Below are 20,642 nucleotides of genomic sequence, written 5' to 3'. Positions count from 1 at the left end.
GCAATGGCCTAAAATAATAATTTTTAAAAGAAAACAAAAGCATCTTGAATGCTACTACATTTTAGGAAATATCACTTTAATTTTGTAGGTATGGAAATTGGGACTTAGAGGCTGAAGAATTGCCTACAATCAAATTAATTGTTAGAGACAAACCAAGTCTTGAACCTCTATCTTCCAGTTTTTAGTCTGGTATTCTTTCTACTGTACACTAAATGACACTTAAATGAATGGAGTGTCCTAAGGTTTTAAAAAACTAATTAGTATGTGTAATTGATGGTCTTATGTATAACTTATTACTTATAACAACTATATTACAGAACTGATAGTGGTCAATTTAATTGTATCCAGTACATTTTAAACTTACAGGTTTTCTGACACAGTTCCACTTATATCTAGAGAAACAGTCATCCCACTGTGCAAAAGGTGACAAGTACATTATTTTTAATGACAAAAAACACTGGAAATGCCCTAAATCACCAATAGTAAAGAATAGCTAAAACTACATGCAGCATCAGCATTAAGAAAAATTAGTTACATCTACATAGTAAGATTCTTTAATATATTGTTGAGTGGAGAAAAGCAGGTTACAAGACAGTTCATACATTTATGATATCATTTAGTTTATATTTAAAGGGAATAAAAACAATACTATGTGTTCCTACAGATACATTTATATGTATATAAACGCATTTTAAATTTTGTACATACCAGCTTATTCCATGGTCATTACTTTGGGGAAAGAATATTTAGCTTTATTGATAATTCTGAGTTTTTACAATAAGAAAGCATTTATTATTTGTGTAAGTAGTTTCATTGATCACATTACTGCATGAAGTCAAATATGAAGTCACTCACATATCCTTAGTTCTTTGAAAATAAAAAAAAAACATGTAAACTGTGTATAATAAATGGAGGTAATGTAGTTAGACTTCTAAAAACATTAGTGAGATTCTGGTTTAAAAACTAATTAAAATGGTAGGGAGGGGTGTCCCTGGTGGTGCAGCGGTTGAGCGCTGGGTTGCGAAGCTGCCCACAGCCTCTGCAGCACCGGTTCAATCCCCGGCTGCTCTCCGGCCACCGGAGGAGGGTCCCACATGGCGCGCAGACCTCTCCTGCTGCCTGCTGCTCCCCTCAGCAGTGTATTTCAGTCCTTCTGCCTGCTCTGCTCCCCACTCTGGTGAACTCTCTCACCCTCCCGTGCTTCTGACTGTACCCAGTGCTTGTATAAATGAATAAATAAATCTTTAAAAAAATAAAATAAAATGGTAGGGAGGAAAAGGGAGGTACAGAACAGCATATATAACATGGTAACAAAGTGGGAAAAAGTGAATATCCATAGGCTATTTTAGGAAGAATACACAGGAAACTGTAGTGGTTACTACTGGGAAAGGAAACAATTTTCATTTTGTGCATCTTTTAAAGCAACTTGAAAACTTTCTAAGTGACCAAGAGATTAACTGGATGGAGGTGGGGAGAGACATTTTTTGAGATCTGACATAAACACATGCAAAAACATTAGTTAACAATGTGTGGTAGTGATGATTGCTGTAGATTATAAAGTTTGAGAATTCAGAGAAGAGCGATCTTGGAGTGTTGGAGCGGGAGGGGGGATCTGTGAAGAACTTTCATATATAATTGTATTTGAAGTAGGCCCCCACAATAATAGGATTTATATAGCGGAGAGGAGAATAGCAGTCTAGGTGAATGAGAAAGTGTTTAATAAGTAGTATGAGGACCTGGCTAGAATGGCAAATTCATAATAGTTATAATAGGAGTTGTTGGTACCTTTTTAAAGGGAAACCACTGTTAGTATACCAAGTGAAGGGTAGAGAGGGCCAGCGTCTAGAGGGGCGAGAAGCCAAAGACAAAAGTGAAAGTTGTTAGAGTGGTTGGTCCACCAGAAAGTGTTATTGTGGTAGAACTTTAAGACAGCTTCTAAAATGAAGGCATGACCACTGACACTAGATGTGTGGAGGTCAAGAAAAGTACCAACTGAGGGCCTCCCTGGTGGCACAAGGGGCTAAGTCTCAGTACTGTGAAGCCATCCACAGCCACTGAAGCATGAATTCAATCCCCGGCCAGAGAGCTGACCCACATGGTGCAGCAGACCTCTCCTGACTCGCCCCCTGCTCCCCTCAGCAGTGTATTTCAGTCAATCTGCCTGTTGTGCTCCTCCCGGCACCTCTGTCGTACACCCCAGCTGTTATATGCATAAATAAATAAATCTTTAAAAAAGAAAAGTACCAACTGACAATTCCTCAAAAAGTTAGTTAACTTTTATATATGACTCAGCAATTATAATTCTAGGTGTATACCCAAGAGAATTGAAGTAAATCCTGAACATACCCAAAAATTTGAATCTACATGGATCTTCATAGGAGCATTATTCATAATGGCCCCAAAGTGGAAATAACCCAAATGTCCACCAACTAATTAATGGATAAGCAAAATACAGTATATCCATACAAGAGAATATCATTCAGTGATAAAAAGGAATGAAGTATTGATATCATTGTAACAGATGAACCTTAAAATGAATACTAATGGATGGACTAATCCCAAATCCAACAAAAGGCCATATATTGTATATTCTGTTTAAATAAAATGTACAGAGTAGATAAATTCGTAGAGTAGAAAATAGATTGGCAGTTGTCAGGAATTGGGGGGAAGGGAGAATTGCAAATGACTACTAGTGGGTATGGGATTTCTTTATGCAGTGGTGAAAATGATGTGGAATTAGGTAGTGATGATAGTTTTATGGTGTATAAATTATAACCTATTTTTTTAAATGCAAATTGAGAAAAGTGTTGTGTTTGGCAGTTGATCACCTTTAAAACTAATTTTTGGGTTTTTTTCCCAAAGATTTATGTATACAAGAAATGGGGTATAGGCCAGAGGTTTGGGGGGTGAGAGGATTCACCAGAGACAGAGTGGGGAACAGAACAGGCAGATTGACTGAAATACACTGCTGAAGGGAACAGCGGGTGAGTCAGGAGAGGTCTGCTACGCCATGTGGGTCACCTCCCCTGGCTGGGGATAGAACTCCTGTTGCAGTGGCTGCATCTTAACCCCTTGTGCCACCAGGGAGGCCCCTGGGTTTTTTTTTTTTAAAGATTTATTTATGCATGCAAGAACTGGGGTATAGGCCAGAGGTGCAGGGGATGAGAAGATTCATCAGAGACAGAGTGGGGAGCAGAACAGGTTGCAGGTTGATCAACTGAAGCACACTGCTGAGGGGAGCAGCAGGCAAGACAGGAAAGTTCTCTGCGCCATGTAGGTTAGCTTCTTGGCAATAGCTTGATAGCACTGAGACCTTAACCCCTGAGCTACCAGAGAGGTATCTAAAACTAGTTTTGTGAGGAAATCAGGTAGCAATTAAAGATTTACAAGAAACCATTGAAATGTTCTTTATGTAGGTTTTTAATTTTAAAATTTACGTACTCAAACTATTTCATAAGTTCAAATATGTGTGTGTGTGTATATATGCACACATATAACTTCAATCAACTACAAATAATACTAAAATGAATATATATCCATCTTCCAGCTTAATAAATAGAACATTAGTAATATCTTTGAAACCAATCTTCCATATTCCATATTCCCCAACTGCCCCCCCCATTCCCACCAACCAGTATCCTTAATTTTGTGTTATCCTTCTCTTGTTTTGTTTTTGAAATTATTTTCCTTCCCACCTATAATTTCCTAATTTTGGAAACTCTCAAACCTATAGAAAAGTTGAAGTACAATGAACACTGGTATATTCTTCACCTAGATTTACTGATTGTTAACCTTTTACCACATTAACAAAATGGCATGAGCAAAGCTTGATCTAATGTTAAAGCAATTTCTAATGTTAAAGCATCAATGGCATGATCTAATGTTAAAGCAATTTCAAGTCATGTATGTATATAATCACAACCATGAGGAAAATACTAGAAGGAAGTGGTTAAAATGTTAATACTGGTTTCTGCTGAGTGATAGGAATAAGAGTGATTTTTGTTTTGCATATTTATGCTTCTCTACCTGGAATTTTCTATAAAGGGCACATTCTATAATGAAAAATAATAAAACTAAGTTTAAAAACTAATTTTAAAATAGGAGACAGAGACAGAATAGGAGATAGTATCAAACATTTGATAATAAGGTTTGGTAGTCCCAAAAAGATGATTAAAATAATATGGAAAATAAGCCTGAAAACTGACCAGATACCTGAGTGAGTCATTCTTTATCTCCAAGTTTGTTTCCTGAGTCCCCTATCCTGTGGGAAAGACCCCTATTTCTTTAAGGCAGTCTGGTTGTATATGTACCCCTCCACTTTTCTCCCTTACTGTCATCTGCTTACCCCCACCATCGCCCTCATTGAAGACTGACACCTGGCTCACTCCTACACTCAACTTCTTAGCCAAAAACTTTGTTCTTCATTCTATTTCTGTCTTCCACCTCTGGACTTACTGCTTCTGAAATATTATATTCAAACCCCCTACTTTGGCTGCAATTTTATATCCTACCAGTTCTCTTATTTACTATTCTTGGACCCATGAGCACTCTAATTCTTTAAGTCTTCCATTTTCTCCTAATCAGCTCCACCCTCTGTTCACCTCCTTCCTTATGCAACTTCAGATCCATGTTCTGTCATTTCAACTACTTTTCCAGTGTCTCAGTGCCCTCTTTTAGATTACCTCCTGGTTCCTAACTGTGGATTACTTTGGCTGTCCATTCATACCCAAAATGCAAAGCACTAGGGCCTCCATGGTGGTCCAACGGGTTAAGACACAACCCATGAAGCTGTTCGCTTTCTCTGCAGCACAAGTTCGATCCCCGGCCAGCCAGGGAGCACCCCACATGGCGCAGCAGACCTCTCCTGACTCGCCCGCTGCTCCCCACAGCAGTGTACTTCAGTCAATCTGCCTGTTCTATTCCCCACTCTGTCTCTGGTGAATCCGCTCACCCCCCCACACCTCTGGCCTGTACCCCAGCTCTTGTATGCATAAATAAATAAATCTTAAAAACAAAAACCAAAATTCAAAGTGCTCCTGAAGAAAACACCATGACTTTTCAGACCAGTGTCCCTGTTCAAAAAGGCTTTTTCTGAGTCACTTACCTTTTAGTTCCCCATGCTTTTTCATACCTTCCTCACACTTCTCAAACCTTCTGTCATCTACTTCCACAAGAGAGATCATCTGATGAGAACTCCTGTGAAATACTGACACTGAGCCTAACTGTGGCCCTCATAACCCTGGGTTTGTCCTTTTCTCCTTCCTTCTTCCTCTCCTAGTTGAAGTTAATCCCTACACTTGAACTCTGACTCCAGCCCTGCCACCTTCTCAGGAACTAATGACTAACAGTGATCTCCTAACTCCTTTATCTTTACTTGCTTCTTCCCAACCACATTTAAATGTGCTCACATCTGCCTATTTTCACAAAAGATACTGTAGAACCCTTTAGCTGCCACCATACCTAGCTGTGCTCATTCACAGTCATACTTTTTGAAAGTATTATCTATGCTCACTGTTAACTTGCCTACTCATTTTCCAGCTCTGCCCCATTAAACTGCTTTCACCAAATTCCTAACAACCTCCAGGTTACTAACACAGAGGATATTTCTGAAATTTTAACTTGACCACCCCTTTCTTGAAAAAGTCTTTGCTTGCTTTCTATGAACTCAAATCTCTCATCCTTTTATTGCTGTTTTTAGTTAAATCCTTTCCCTTGTTCTTCATTGAGTAAAGAGGATACTTTTAAGAAGAGGAGGACATAAACCCAAAATTGTCATCTTTGCTTACAGTTTCTCTAAGACCTGCTTTGATTAACCACTAGAATGGAAACAAAATATAACCATCCTAAACAAAACATCAAAAACCAAACATCTTTTCCTTTTGACATTGCCTTTTAGCAATTTAATAGCTTTCCATTAACTGCCCTCACAAAATACCTTGTTTTCCATTTCATGTCAAGTCCTAGTTGTTTTAGCAGTATTGCCCTGACAGTTTTCCCGACTGATTAACTATCTGTCAAGTCATAGATTTGTTGTGGTTAGTGCTTAGCCCACACTGGCTTCCTCCTGCCCCTTCACTTGCTCTTGCACCCTTTCTCTATTCAGCTCTGTACAAGGATAGTCACTTTAATTTCATACTAAATTAGATGTTATTAGTAAAAAATCAACTAATTTTTCAAAAAGATTCTATATTGCAAAACTCTTAACTCGAAAGTGTAATCTAGAGCCAAGAAATGAAGTTATCTCCTTCCTCCATTAGAGAAAGAATTTGAGTTTTGGAGTCAGTTGGTACCTGGAACCCAAGTTCAGCCACTTAACTAACAGTGGCCCTGGGTGAGCTACTTACCTTTCAAGTCTCAGCTCCCGTCGTAAAATGAATATTATTGCCTACCCTGTGTAATTGTAATGAGGATTGCATAAAGCGTTGACTGTAATGTACTTGGTGATTGGTAGCAATTCTAAACAATCAAGTTTACTATTAGCCATTTCTTACATCAGGGAGATTCACTTAAGATGATTGCGGGGTGAGAGATTTATGATTTGAGTTATGAATAGCACCTTAAACTGAAGGAACAAAGGTATGACTTTAGTTATTCTTGCTCTCAATAGTTGATATTATATTCTCGTTTTCCCGTTTTATATAAATAAGCACAATTCCGCCATGATATGAAACCATGTTTAACTGGACTCGGGTCTCCTAATGGCGGCATAAACATTGTTAGATTGGAAGCCAAATGTTAGACACATATATGGTCTAATAATTTTCTAATCATGACAGATGTAACCAGATGCTGAATAATGTAAAAACTCAGGTGATCTCAAGGGAAGCATTCATTACCCATAGTGGCTAGCACAAGGAAAGGACAAGAAAATAAATTTTTGAGTCCTTAGTCCAAGCACTGCAAGCATTTTCCCATACCTTATCTCACTTATTTTCAGTAACACATTAAGGTAGCTTCTATTTAGAGTGACTAAGTCCTGACTTATGCTTGTTGTCTTTAGTAACATGTTTCTTCTATATATTTTGTGGTTCAAGAAATGGAACCTAAAGGAAGGAAAGTATTTTTGCATGGTTACAAAGTCAGAAAATTCAAAGTCAGTTGAATTTCTTCTACAAATATTCTATGTATGCCTTGTCTAACTGCAACCTGACTTCTCTGATACTCACTTTTGCTCTTTGCTAATTACATAGAAGTCTTACTTCAAACTTATGTAACATAACATTTCACACTCTTTACCACTCCCTCCTTTCAAACATTGTCTCTTGGCTTCCATGGCACCATTTCCCTGGGTCTATCTCATACATCTGGCTCTTCCTTCTGAGTTTCCTCTTCCTTCCTCTCTTAGATACTGTTCCTCCCAGATCCTCCACTTAAACCTCCTGCCATTCTTGCAGTGATCTCATTTTGACTTTGGCAGCACTTGCTCTCTGATAACTCCCCCCACCAATCACTCTTCCCTTGAGTTTTCTTCCGGATCTAGTCACATACATCCACTAAGATCTTTACATGCCTTAAAATTACTTCATACAGCTGACTAAATATCCATTGCCTTCCTCCCCAAATTCCTCTTCTAACACCCCCCTTTTCCATCAGTGGATTCATCAGCCCTTCAGTCACCCTCGCTAGAAACTTGAGTTCGTCACTGACCCCCCTCTCTGCCTCCACCAGTAAATTAACAAGTTGTACACATCTCTTTTCGCTTCAGTTTATCTTCTCTCATCTCCCCTGCCACTAACTTAATTCCAGCTACCTTCATCTCTCTTCTGGACTACCGCACCACTTTTCTTTCCCTCTCCGATCCTTTTTCTCTTAACATTGTAGTCAAGTCACCTTTTAAAAATGCAAATTTGAGCATACTTTCTCCCTATAAAATTCTTTTTTTTAAGATTTATTTTTATTTATGCAAGCAAGAACTGGGGTGTTGGCCAGAGGTGTGGGAGGTGAGAGGATTCAACAGAGACAGAGTGGGGAGCAGAACAGGCAGACTGACTGAAATACACTGCTGAGGGGAGCTGCGGATGAGACAGGAGAGGTCTACTGTGCCATGTGGGTGAGCTCCCTGGCCAGGGATCAAACTTGTGCTGAAGTGGCTGGCGATAGCTTTATAGCACTGACTTTAACCCCTGCACCACCAGGGAGGCCTTAACCCTGAATTATATACCTTAAGCTGGTGGATTTTATAGTTTGTGGATTATATCTCAATGAAAAAAAGAGCTTAACCTGGTTTGTTAAGTCTCACATGACCTGGTCTGAGCTCACCTCCTCATTACCTGTTCTTCCTTTGCCTCCCATCTCCTCTTAGCTTTTTTTGTCGCACTTCCTTCTGCATCTGAGCCCTCCACATATTCTCTTATCTTTAAACTGTACTAGTTATGCTGTTTATTCTTTGTGGGAAGCATTCCACTGACCCCTCACCCTCGCCTTCCTTTTTATCTGGCTAGCTCCTCTTTGTCCCTTGGTCTCAGCTTGGGGTGACACTCCTTCAGAGAGCCCTCCTTGGTCTCCCTAGACTGGATTTAGGTGTTCCTGAGGCTTTCCATATTTAGCCCTTTTGTAACATCCTATTTGTTCATTTTATGAATATTGATTATCTGCTCTGAGCTAAACACTGGGCTAATGGCTGAATGTTCAGTGGCAAATAAGAAATGTGCTCCCTACCTTTCTGGAGTTGTAGTTTAATAAGGGAGGATGATGGACCTTACACAGTGAATTATATTAAACACTTTAACTGTATAATGATGTTCAGGACACCCTTAGAAGTGATAAAAAATTTGACATAATTGAACGGATCGGGGAAGACATCTCTGAGAAAGTAAAATTTAAGCAGATACTTAAAAGTAGGAGTTGTCCAAACCCTGATTGGTGAGTGGGATGTTGCTTGGAGAGGAACAGCCTGTGAGAAGGACTTGATAGAAAGGAACTTGGGGGAATTCAGAAACTAGGAAATTACCATGGAAGACAAGAACCTAGAAGAGCCAAATCATGTAGGACCTTATGGATGATGGTGAGGTGTCCTACTTCCTCTTAAGAGGAGCAAGAAGACTTTGAAGACTTTAAAAGCTTTCCTTGGCTTTTGTATACAAGTGGAAGCAGGATGACAAGATCTTTGCTCACAAACTTTTCTGAAACTCACTAAACATTAAGTTCCGTAGGAGCAAGATTTATGTCTTGGTGGTACAGGGGTTGAGTCTCAGCGCTATCAAGCTATCACCAGCCACTGCAGCACGAGTTCGATCCCCAGCCAGGGAGGTGACCCACATGGCGCAGCAGACCTCTCCTGTCTCGCCCACTGCTCCCCTCAGCAGTGTTATTTCAGTAGCTCTGCCTGTTCTGCTCCCCACTCTGTCTCTGGTGAATCCTTTCACCCCCTGCACCTCTGGCCTGTGCCCCAGTTCTTATATGCATAAGTACATAAAAATAAATCTTGAAAAAAAACCCATAACAACCAGCACTGTGCCTGACACATAGCAGATGCACAATACTGTCAATGAAGTGAATACATGGATAGTGAGGCCATGATTCCTATTTAGGTTTCAAGAAAGCGTCAGGTCAGGTATCAACACACACTCCTGCCCTGTCCCCCCAGACAACCCTTCAAAGTTCACCTCCATACTCCCACCCAAGACTGGGTCAGATATCCTTCCTTTTGTCTCCAGGACATCTGAGGTAGATTGTATTTTCCATAATAATATCATCACCAACATGCTCTTATTACAATATGATTTTGACACTGAGAAGTGCAATCAGGTTCCCTATCTTTGGATTTGAAGCCAGGTCACAAAAGGTTTCCTTCTCGTCTCTTAGGATACTTGCTTTTGGGACCTGACCATCATGCTATGACCACCTGACCATGCTATGAGGGAACAAGCTGCTTGCGTAGAGGCCCTCATGGAGAACTAACAGCTGCTATCAACTTGCCAGACATGTTAAGTGAGACATTTGGAAATGAATCCTCCAGCTCCCAGCAGTCCAGCTACTTGATACCTTCTGGAGTGGAAATGAGTTGTCCCACCCTAAACCCAGCCCAAATTATACATTCATTAGCAAAATAAATAATGGGTTTTTTTTAAGCCACTTAAGTTTGGGATGTCTTATTAAGCAGTGATAGGTAACTGGAACAGCATCCTATGTCTGTCATGCCTGGAGGTGGTACAAGTCACTGGGTGAGTGGGTAGTCTATGACTTTTAGCAAAGTACTGAACTTCTCTGTTTTTCAGTTTCCTTTTTTTCAGTGTAAATAAAAACAGTATTTAAGTTCATTGTGAGAATTAAGTGATGAATGCAGGTAAAAGCAGACCTGCAGGTAATACAGATCAGTCTTTGTGATCATCTCTGGCAGCCTCTTATCATTGTTTCGTTACTCTCGTGATTGTTTCTCTATTGTACTTTTAATATATGTGTATGTATATATATATATGTATGTGTATATTTACACAGCTTTTAATAATATCTGAAATGATCTTGTTTGTTTATTATTTATTCCACCAAAGTATGAGTCCCAAGCAGAGACCTTGCCTGTATTAATCACTGCTCTACCCCCAATACCTGAAACAGTGCCTGGCACAAAGTGCTTGATAGCTTTGGTTAATGGATGGATGAACAGCACTTTCACACTACTCTCTTTCCAGTAGTAGTCTTGCCTTTGTTGTGAACATAAAATATTCACTGACCAAGACTCTCAGGCAATGAAGGGTCATTGTGTGATGCGTTTCCCATCAATGAGACGTACGCAGTGTTCTGCTAAGAATGTCTGATAGAGGCACTGCCCTTTCTTCCTTCACCTTTTCCTCCTCCTTGCCCACTATGCCGGCTAAAAATAAAGCAGCCAAAAAGGTGATAAACATGAGGACAAAAATGGGGAAATAGGAGCTACCTGCCACATCGATGACCTATCTAGTAGAGTCACAACATCACACACTCTTCTGTGAGAAAAATTAACCTTTTGGACTTACCTATGCCCACCCAGCCCCGCAGTCAAGCTTCTGTTACTTGCAGCCCAATAGTTCTCAATGGATACACTATTACAGGGTATATTTACCCCTCTAGGCTGTTCATTAAAGGCAAGTTACATATTTCATCTTCCTTACTACTCTATAGGAGGACTGGAAGAATTTATCAGTACATATGTCACTATCCAGATCAACTCTTCAAATATTGAGATCAGGCAAGTAGCAAGAGACAACCACATTAACATCTGAACCTATTTGGTTCCTGAGTTCAGACATTTCAAATAGTGGGGATTACATGTACAATTCTTTCCTGAAACAAGCCTGTATCTGTTGCCACTCTATGCCAAGCATATGCTGCTGTTGGGGGATACAGAGATGACTGAAGCTGGATGCCCAACTTCCCACTAACACGAAGCTCCCAAAGAGCAAGTGTTGAGCCGCTCCCAGTAAGAGAGAAACTAAGATTCTTACTTCCATCTTGCTCCTTATCTCAGCTTCTTTACTCCTGACCCTGTTTGTTTCACTTCACTTTCTCATTCACCGTGCGCTTGGGCTGCATATATATTTGTGTTTTGAATTCCTAATCTTTGACTTCCAAGATCTTTCCAGTTTCCAGTTTTCTCTACCACTGCTTTCTCTACTGCTAAACTCCCATGTGCCTTTCCTAATCCAGCATAAAGTGGCTGTTCTCCCACTATCAAGCTATCTTTGTGGTTTACCAAAACTCAGCTGTGAGGCTCAGTGCATTACCTTTTCTTGATGTCATGACTGGGTGTTATGGTCCTAAGTCCACATAATAGATCCTCTGACTCAGCTCCAAGGTACAACCAGATCAGAATTTAGGAGAATAATAAAATGTTGCCATTAAACTCAACCCCAGGGATAAAGCCTTTGGAATTTCTGTAGTGGCAACATGAGTGTAACAGATTGAAGCAGACCATTAGGTGCCAGGAATCCTGGTACTACATTAGACTGTCACCTTTGATATTTTAAGGGTCTATAAGTTAGTGGGTATGTGTGTGTTCTGTTTGAGGGGCAGGGGTTAGACCACTTTGAGACTCATAGAAACTACAGCACCTTTCTCCAAAATAATAAACATCTGCATACATGTTCACAGAAAATATTGAGAAACCATTTCTGGAGGTCCAGGTTAAGAATCCACCTGTAGTTTGCCATGAGGGTGGAAACTTTCTGTACCATAATTTGGTCCTTTATCATGTACTTTTTACATTTACTTTTTCCATATGTATATGCTTTTTCCCATTCAGCAGGTATGCTTCCTGCAAGGAACTCTGTAGTATCCCCAATGATTATGTGCATATAGGACTCAGCTTTGTGGAAATTACTTGCCAGCTGAATCCTTTGAAACTGCTGATTTATTGAGGACAAGCAGCTTTTCTTTCATTACCCCAATCTTCACCCCACCTCCTTCGAAAATTAAGATCATCACAAGAGGACTTGGACCCTTCCATCCACTTACATACTATTTGCTTTCTAGGTTTTAGGCCTCAGTGTTATTTCCATACTCCTCATGCAAATATCCAGTCTTAAATAGTTAGAGAACAAGGTAGCACATAATAGAAAGCTTTATACCAAAAAAGAAAAAAAAATTGATAGCAAATTTATTTTTAAAATAAATTAATGTACAGTTGACCTTTGAACAACATGGGGATTAGGGGCACCAAAATCCCACACAGTAAGATTCCTTGTATTGATGGCCCCAAGACTACAGTTGACTCTTAACAGTATTAAGTTTGAACTCCACACATCCACTTATACACTTATTTATTTTTCAATAAATACAACTGGCCCTCCATTCCTATGGGTTCAACATGCGCAGCTTCAACTGGATGTGGAATCTGCATATGAAACCCTGATTACAAGGGCCCTGAGTACCTGTGGATCTTGATAACTGGTTCCTGTAAGCAATCCCCCAGAGAAACCCAGGGACCATTGTAGTTAAGTTTCTGAGGAGTCGAATTATACACAGATTTTTGACTGCAGGGAATTGGTCCCCCAACCCCTGCTTTGTTCAAAGGTCAAATATAGTAATAGCCTGGTATTGACTGGATGCCTTACCAATTAACAAACAGTTGATTTCACATACTTTTTGTATGTATGATATAATGTATCCTTTATAATAAAGTAAGCTAGATAAAAGCAAGTGTTAAGGAAATATCAAGTGAAAATATTTATAATACTGTTCTGTATTTATTGTTACTATAGGTTGAAGTTCCCTGTTTATTAAAAAATCCATACAGTTTAAACTCATGTTCAAGGGTCACCCTTTCTCTTATCTTAAAAATGTATGGTACTTGTTCCTTCCACAGCTTTGTGCCTCGCCCCATACACACCCACACCTGTAATCAGACCCCCTACTAGTCATAGCCCATGATTTCATTTCTCAAATCACCCCCCTTTCCTGGCATGTGCTCCTGGGGAAAGAAAAGAACAAACAGAAAAGAATAAACCTAAATGATAATAGAATAGTAGCCATGTGGGGGGGGGTTTTGGTTTGTTTTTTTCTTATCCTTCCCTCCCACCTATAATTTCCACAGGATCATCTTTAATTCTAACCTCTTTAGAACTTGTTTTCCCTTTTCCAGGCCTGACTCTGTAGGCGATTACAGCCCCCTCGTGGCCATAAGAGGAAATGACTGGCAGTTTGCCCCCAAAACCTCTGCTGAGAGGAAGAACATAAGGAGTTTTTGGTCTTGGATCTATGGTGAGCAAGTAAAATGTATGGATAGATATTGCAGCATGGGATTCAAGTGTCCTATTTATTGGTTCCACCTTGCCTCCCAGCACACAACATCCCATCTACTAGTTTTTATAGATAGATGAATTCACTTAACATTGACTTCATTCAGTGAAAATTTATTGAGCAGCAACTGTGTGCCTGCACCCAACACTGGGAGTACAGCAATGAACAAGTTGGACACCATCTGCCCTCATGAGCTTACAATCTAGAAGCCAGCCAACTAATTACATCCATCATTTAAAAACTATAATTACTCCCAAATATTTACAGTGTTGATATAATTGAAAGTTTGTAAGTGACAATATAACTAACTGAAAGTTTTGACCACAAAGAAGTCAGAAAAGATCTCCCAGAGGAAGAGCTAGGTGTTGCAAGCAGAGAGAACAGTCTTTATGGCTCTGAGGTAAGACAACATTTAACAAACTGAAAGCCAGTTAGGGGGCTGGAACACAGGTAACAAAGGAGTGATGCAAGATGAGATATGCAAGGTAGACAGGCTGATGTATGCAAGGACTGAATTTAGGACTGGAAGCCACTGAATAATCTGAAGGAGGAAAGTCAGTGAGATTTGTTTTTTCAGAGCTCACTCTGCTGTGTTTGGACAGAAGTGGAAATGAACGGATTTAGGAAGTTTCCACAAAGGTCTAGACAAGAGGTGATGACAGCTTAGAGAAAAGAAGACAAGCTCCAGAGATATTTAAAAGAAAGAAGCTACTTAAAGAGTGGTTGAATGTGTAAGGAGATGAGTATGTTTCTGGCAAGAGGTGCTAATGTAGGAGATTCTGGGAAAAGGACAGGTCTGGGCAGATCCCATAGGCACAGGCTATGAGGCTGGTACTATGGCAATAGCAGAGCTTTGGTTCTCAAATCATTTAGGGCTCAACTGAGCAAACAAGATGCACATGAAATAATTAAATATCAAAATGATGCAGGTAATTCATGGACCTTTGCATTACGTGGGACTGTTTGGAAGCTCTGAGAAGTGAGATGTGATATTGCTGAAGCCAATATAGATGTCTCCATCTTTGTCCATGTCTTTCATAGTCAACTCCTCAGAAAACTTCTCTGCAGACCACCCAGTGTCACAAAGGGACCACCTCCCAGGAAGATGCCCTAACCTCTGCCTAATTTGTTCTTGCCTGCTACTATCAGGAAGTTTATCTGCCAGTTATTTTCATTGCCTTCCCATGTTTAAGTTAAAGAGGATCACCTGGCCACTGCCCCCACCCCCAAATTGATGGTTCTTTAATCACCAGTTTTCTGACTTATTTGGCTCCTTACCCCTGTAAAGCCCCCTCATATAGAGTCACCATCTTGCGAAGTCACCCTGTCATCCTTACCTTCCCTAAGAGACATGGCTCATCTTGAATATACTGTACAATTTGCTTTCTTTTTGCTCCCTCGCCCAAGTGTCCCAGTCTTAACGCTGTCTCCTCATCCTAGTTTTTCCTGGAGTCAGTAAATACCCACCCACTTCTTTGTCTCAAAAAAGTCAGAAGAAACATTTTGCTATGGAATCAACCACGAAGTAGACATAGCAACTATCTATTGCTCAGCTAACACTTAGCCTTCCTTGCCACCTCTCTTCCCTTCCTTTGGAAGGGAGTTATGCAGATGATAACTGCAGAAAGAATGATTTGACTACACAAAGGGCCTGTGGTTCCCACTGTGCAGCAAGGCCAGGGCAAACCCACATCCCAAACATCTGTTCTGAGCAGCAGTGGTTACAAATACTTAGCATGAGATTAGACACTGAGAGAGTCTCTTTACATTGAAAAGAACATGGACTTTAGAATTAGGTAGACTTAATCACTAGCTAGTGTGCCTTTGTGCTATTAAATCTTGCCAAGCTTCAGAAGACTTATCTGTAAAATAGCGGTAATGGTATCCATCCTATGGGGTAGTTGTAGTAAACAGGATGTAAAAAGTATATAGCATAATATCTAGTCTGATTTCCCTGGTAACCATTCACTTCTTTTCTTCCCCTTGGGTTTTAGTTGCCAGATATTATTCAAAGGGAATTAAGTCAGTTTTGTATGGCCAGTAACAGACATTTCCTATTCCTTTCTTTGCAAATCCCATCTTCCTGCAGCCATTCCATTTCCATCTTTACTAAAAAGATTCTTCTATCCCTCATGCCTGTGCCGAGTTTCTCTTTTACTATCAAAAAGTTCTGCCTGAGCTATATCTTCTATATCTCTCTAATCCAAGATACTTCATTTTCCTATATCATTCCTAAAAATTCACTCACTTCTAGCATTCTCCCTAACTTTCTCAGAGCAATTAAAATGGACCTGGGGAACAGGGCCTTACACTTCAGCGAAGCATGGGAACTGCAGGCCAGTTCCCAGTGGAATGAAGGTCTAGGTCTAGGCACCCCCCTTACCCATTCCCATCTTTTCCCTACAGGATACAGAAACAGCCAAACTCAAAACAGATCTTGAATCTACATGAGCATACATCTCCTTTCCTATAGCTCTGTAAGGTCATCATTGAAGTAAAGCAATATTGCAGGTGTGTAGAGTGTACCGTCCATATTGAGAAAGTCAAAGTCTTCCTCCTCATCGTGGATCCCATTCTCTTCCAGGGTATAATCCATGTTCAGGTTCTTCCCTTCATATTTCCACGTGTAGCTGGCAGCATGTGCATTACAGGGGAGATAGCGGTGTAGGATTTCCCACATTGATTCTAGAGCCCCCACCTAGAGAACATGGAAACATCCCACCTCAAAATCCTGGAAGGAACACACACGCAAGCGCAAGCGCGCAAAAGCCAGGAGCCCCAAAGATGATAGAGCTAAGAGTACTTCCCTTGGCAGATAGCAACTTCAGACTCTATGGTCCCAGAAATGAAGTAGGACCTCCAGCATACAATGAATGTTTCCAAAATCCTGTCTTTATGGCAGCCACTTCTAACAGATGGACCTAAAGGGTCAAAGCCACTGCCCACTCACCTCATCCTCACAATAGAGTAGACTAATAAGAGAATCCAAATGCAACTGCTGGCCAAAACAGCATATGAGAGCTTCCAAGGACCACCAACACTAAGATGCCTTGGGCTCATGAATGAGTATCTTGTATTCTGTAACCCAGTCACTCCCGGTATTTCCAATCCGAGGGACCTAGGTGATCTGCTTTCCTCGGTTGCCCCTAAACCAGGAGGAACTACAGCTTCCAGTGGTTATGGTGGCCCCAAAATCTATTTGGGGATTTGCTGGGATTTCCAGTTCCCTTTAACCGGCTCTCGCGCCACACCCCCACTCCAGCCCCGCACCAGTTCTCACCTCTAGTGTGTGCTCCTGCGACGTGAGCGTGTTAATGATGCGGATGTTCCGGGTCTTGACAGAGAGCTGGCCCACCTCGTAGTCCAATCCCTGCCACCAGGGTGTCCCGAAATCATTGGCCCAGTCCGAACGCGGCAACTCAGGCGGGACGTGCAGAAAGCGGCCCCGCGGAGTGCGGTATCTCAGCGAACCCGTCAGCGGATCTATGTACTTGCGGATCTTTAAAGCGGGGTTTAGAAGACGGGAGTCGGAGCAGTCACTATCTAGGGCCCTCGCTAGTCCCTGCTTTTCCTCCCCATCCCAGGACTCCAGTGCCCACCCAACCCCGGGTCTAGCAGAACTCACGTCCCTGGTCTTTGGATCAAACCAGTGGCTGATGTCCTGGCCAGCAACCTCCACGATAGGTTTCAGCAGTAGGTCTCCTGGGAAGGAGGAGCCGTCGTCAATGCCAGCTACCCAAGAACCAGACTCCCCCCAAAACACACACCCCAGTACTGGCTCAGCGTGTCCCTTACCCTTGTACTTCTCTGCCAAAGGCGTTAAGTTGTACACGAATCCCAGGTAAGACACCCAGAGGTCCTCCGGCTGGTTGTGTTGGGCGACCTCGGCAGGCGTGAAAAAGCGACGCCTGAAATGCTCAAAGTCTGGCCCTCCCACTAGGCCCCGGCCAGACATGGCTCTTGCGCTATCGGTCACCAGCTCTCTTAGTTGCTTGCTTGCTCTTCAGCAGATACTCAGTACTACATCCTCCCTCACGTCCAGGAGCTAAGGCAAGCGCGTTTATTCGCTGACATGGAAACCATTGTCCTTTCCCGGCCACCGTCCGCTGATAGCCCACCCGGCGGGAGCAGTGTTTCCCGCAAGTGCTTACGGGAAACGTAGTCTGGTTCCTCCATTCAAGAAATTGAGTTCCTCCGAAGTTCCAGAAGGAAGCTTGCAGTTTTAATTGCGGGCTACAGAGGCTATTTAGGATAGAGTATTTCGGGAGGCAGAAAAGCAGGGGCCGGTGCGACTATGAAAAAGGTATTCTCGCTAAATTCAGGGTTCTTAGTAAGAAACTAGAGTAAGATTTCTCGCGATATCTTAAGACATCCTGCGTAATAGGTCTCAGTGAAGCAAGCCCTGGGCAAGAAGTTCGCGAGATCTCTGCAGTTGCCGAGGCGACTAGGAGGAGAAGGAGGAAGAGGGAAGGTGATCTCGCGAAAGACAAGAGGTCGGCAGCGCTCGCGAGATCTCATACCACCGTGGCCGAAAGGTTCTTAAGAAGTTGAAGGGCCGGGAAGAACCCCCGAGGCAAATGGCCGGAGCCGGACCAGCCATGCTGCTGCGAGAGGAGAATGGCTGTTGCAGCCGGCGTCAGAGCAGCTCCAGCGCTGGGGTTAGCGCGGGCTCGGGTTTTGGGATCGAGGGGCCGTCAGGGAGCAACGTGGGGGGGCGGCGGGGGAACTGCAGCTCCCGGCAGTCTTTGGGCGCGCGTGTGCGCCCCGCGGGCTGCCGGGAGCGGTGGTTCCGCGGGCGAGCGGCTGCGTGGGTGGCGCCCTCTGAGCGCGTGTACCGCCCCGCGCAGGAATCGGATGGGGAGCACGAAGATTCGCCTGCCGCGCGCGCCCGGCAGCAGCTGGAGGCGCTGCTCAACAAGACTATGCGCATTCGCATGACTGATGGACGGACACTGGTCGGCTGCTTCCTCTGCACCGACCGCGACTGCAATGTCATCCTGGGCTCAGCGCAGGAGTTCCTCAAGCCGTCGGGTCAGTGCCCAGTGAATGCACACCCGCCTGGGTCCAGCCTCACGCAAGGCTTTCCCCTTCAGTGCCTTGCTGCCCTTATTATCTGGGTCTAGAAGTGGCTCAAAAGGGGCGGGGCCGACACTGACCTGCTTCCCTGATGCTTCTTTCCAGATTCCTTCTCTGCGGGGGAACCCCGTGTGCTGGGCTTGGCTATGGTACCCGGACACCACATCGTTTCTATTGAGGTGCAAAAAGAGAGCCTGGCGGGGCCTCCCTATCTCTGACCAAGATCGCACATGCCTTCAGACTTCATTAAACCTATAATCGAAGTTGCCTGTGTCTGTGTCTACCTAGCTGGGATGCTGGGGAGGGAACTGCAAAGTCTGCTTCTAGAGAAGAGGGTTTATTTGAGGTCGGCAACATTCTCAGCCCACCTGCCCCAACCTGGACGTCCAGGGTCACCAGAGGTTCCCTCAGGTGGGGGCTGGGGATGTGGTCAGGCTGAGCCTCAGCCGGGTGGGACCCTCCACCTTCCCTCCCACGCTGCTGCTCCATAATTGTGGCGGGAGGGGGTGTCATCCTGCTCCGGAAGGCCCATTGTTTCCCTCCCCGGCCTGGCAACACTGAGTTCCTCTAAGCTGGGGTCAGAGAACGGGCTCAGGTCCCCAAGGGGAGCTGGGCAGGCGGCAGAGGCTGGTCCCCCTCCACTCTATTGACGGAGAGGTCACTTTGGGGGTCAGGGACAGGACTCTGGGGTCTGGTCAGGAAGAACGGGCAAATGCGATAAGGGAAGACAGGGAGGTTGAAGGATGCTCCCTCCTGCGCACTTCAGCATCATGTCCCGGTGCCCCCCCCCACACTTTCCTGCTTCTGGGCATGGGGCAGGGGTGATAGTATTTGTGCCGCCCCCTCCGTTCACAGGCTCCCGTTCAGTTCAGTTCATTAGTTCTTTATTGACGTGTGGTGATCACTCCTTCCCCGTCACTTCTCGCCCCTCAGCCTGTGAATACTAGCTGCGCTGGAAGAGGACCCGAGGTTCAGTTGTCCTATTCACAAGGTGGGGGTGGGGTGTGTATGTGCACGAAGGGTCCAGCCCAGATGTTCAGGATACTGGTGGTAAGGAAAGCGGGTTTTCTGGGGTGCGGCGAATTTTCACAGGCGTGGGTCCACAGGCGCTCCTCTTCCCCAGGGCGATGCAAGGACCCGGTTTAGGCTGGGGTAGGAGCAGGATAGGTCGGGACACTCCGGGGCTTCAAGTTCTTGGGCCGCTGGGAGGGAGGGCAATCGACAGGACTGTTCTTGACTCGAGGGTCCTCAGACCCAGACCTTTCCTGATGTGGGAACGGCCTGGGATCCCGGTGAGGCCCGGGTTTGCCGCTGCTGCGGGGGTCGGCGGCGCCGATAGAGGGCCCGGCTGTAGGGCACGAGGCAGTCGGCCAGGCGGAGGCGCAGGCAGAGGCGGCGGTAGCTGGCCAGGGCTAGCACGAGTAGCGGCACGAGGAGTAGGAATCCGGTGACCAGCAGGGCTGTGAAGCCCGGGTCCCGCAGGTGCGCGGTGCAAGGGGGTGCCTGGGAGCGCAGGAACTGTGGGAGGAGAAGAGGCGTCAAGCCCCTGTCGAACAGCCCAGGAGGGGAGATGCTGGGGCCCGTGGACCCTACCGCCATCATCACCGACATACTCACACGCACACACCGGGGCGCACGCTCACCTGCGAGTGGCAGAGGAAGCCGAAGCCTAGCATGGTGACAGCGGGTAGCAGGATGGTCCCAAGCACCAGCGCCAGCAGGAGAAGGTTGAAAGCAGCCACCAGCAGATTCTGGGCCGTGACTAGTACAGCGCAGGCCCAGCAGTCCAGGGGGTCCCGGGGCTCCGGGCCGCCGCCGGGAACCGCTCGCTGCACCCCGGGGACATCCGCCAT

The 20,642-nt window shown here is 44.0% G+C and overlaps 3 protein-coding genes across 8 annotated transcripts in view; 1 reads left to right on the top strand and 2 right to left on the bottom strand.

Moving 5' to 3' along the window:
• Window positions 1-19,052, top strand: part of NAA38 (N-alpha-acetyltransferase 38, NatC auxiliary subunit) — a 26,131-nt gene extending 7,079 nt beyond the window's left edge. For 3 of the 5 annotated variants that reach the window (XR_008549710.1, XR_005122031.2, XR_008549709.1), the window contains exon 3: window positions 9,805-13,528. Coding sequence is in view for 2 of the 5 variants with exons in the window: in XM_037494156.2 (XP_037350053.1) it covers window positions 18,291-18,371; window positions 18,561-18,744; window positions 18,895-19,007 (378 nt within the window). In the remaining 3 variants the exon portion in view is untranslated. Of the gene's footprint in view, window positions 1-9,804; window positions 13,529-13,555; window positions 13,675-17,819; window positions 18,017-18,097; window positions 18,372-18,560; window positions 18,745-18,894 lie in introns of those variants that run through there. The other 2 variants (XM_037494156.2, XM_037494157.2) reach the window with 2 other exon arrangements.
• On the bottom strand, window positions 13,756-18,386 carry LOC119232210 (cytochrome b5 domain-containing protein 1). Of its 2 annotated transcripts, none has more exons than XM_037494151.2 (4): window positions 17,865-18,386; window positions 17,339-17,415; window positions 16,994-17,212; window positions 13,756-16,411 (listed from the first exon to the last, which is right to left on the bottom strand). In XM_037494151.2, exons 1-4 carry the CDS (start codon window positions 17,887-17,889, stop codon window positions 16,181-16,183), a joined length of 552 nt encoding a protein of 183 aa, XP_037350048.1. In that variant the 5' UTR covers window positions 17,890-18,386; the 3' UTR covers window positions 13,756-16,180. The 2 variants fall into 2 exon arrangements, with proteins under 2 accessions (XP_037350048.1, XP_037350047.1); XM_037494150.2 differs by having other exon boundaries at window positions 13,758-16,411; window positions 17,509-18,386.
• TMEM88 (transmembrane protein 88) lies at window positions 18,538-20,642 on the bottom strand. Its single transcript, XM_037494155.1, has 2 exons — window positions 20,433-20,642; window positions 18,538-20,307 (listed from the first exon to the last, which is right to left on the bottom strand). The coding sequence occupies exons 1-2, from the start codon at window positions 20,640-20,642 to the stop codon at window positions 20,038-20,040; spliced, it is 480 nt and encodes a 159-aa protein (XP_037350052.1). The 3' UTR covers window positions 18,538-20,037.

This window comes from Talpa occidentalis, unplaced genomic scaffold (assembly GCF_014898055.3).
Source record: "Talpa occidentalis isolate TD23 unplaced genomic scaffold, MPIMG_talOcc4v2.1 talOcc4.7, whole genome shotgun sequence".
In the NCBI taxonomy this organism is placed as follows: Eukaryota; Metazoa; Chordata; class Mammalia; order Eulipotyphla; family Talpidae; genus Talpa; species Talpa occidentalis.
This window is presented reverse-complemented; position numbering and strand designations above follow the sequence as displayed.

What these genes read in the sequence shown, in the direction of transcription:
- LOC119232210 (XM_037494150.2), bottom strand. Translation starts at nt 17,668, where the DNA reads ATGTCTGGCCGGGGCCTAGTGGGAGGGCCAGACTTTGAGCATTTCAGG. An exon ending in TTTGGCAGAGAAGTACAAGG is followed by an intron (nt 17,416 to 17,508) that starts GTAAGGGACACG and finishes CCTCCTTCCCAG; the next exon opens with GAGACCTACTGCTGAAACCT. An exon ending in TTGATCCAAAGACCAGGGAC is followed by an intron (nt 17,213 to 17,338) that starts GTGAGTTCTGCT and finishes CCCGCTTTAAAG; the next exon opens with ATCCGCAAGTACATAGATCC.
- TMEM88 (XM_037494155.1), bottom strand. Translation starts at nt 20,642, where the DNA reads ATGGCGGATGTCCCCGGGGTGCAGCGAGCGGTTCCCGGCGGCGGCCCG. An exon ending in GCTTCCTCTGCCACTCGCAG is followed by an intron (nt 20,308 to 20,432) that starts GTGAGCGTGCGC and finishes CTCCTCCCACAG; the next exon opens with TTCCTGCGCTCCCAGGCACC.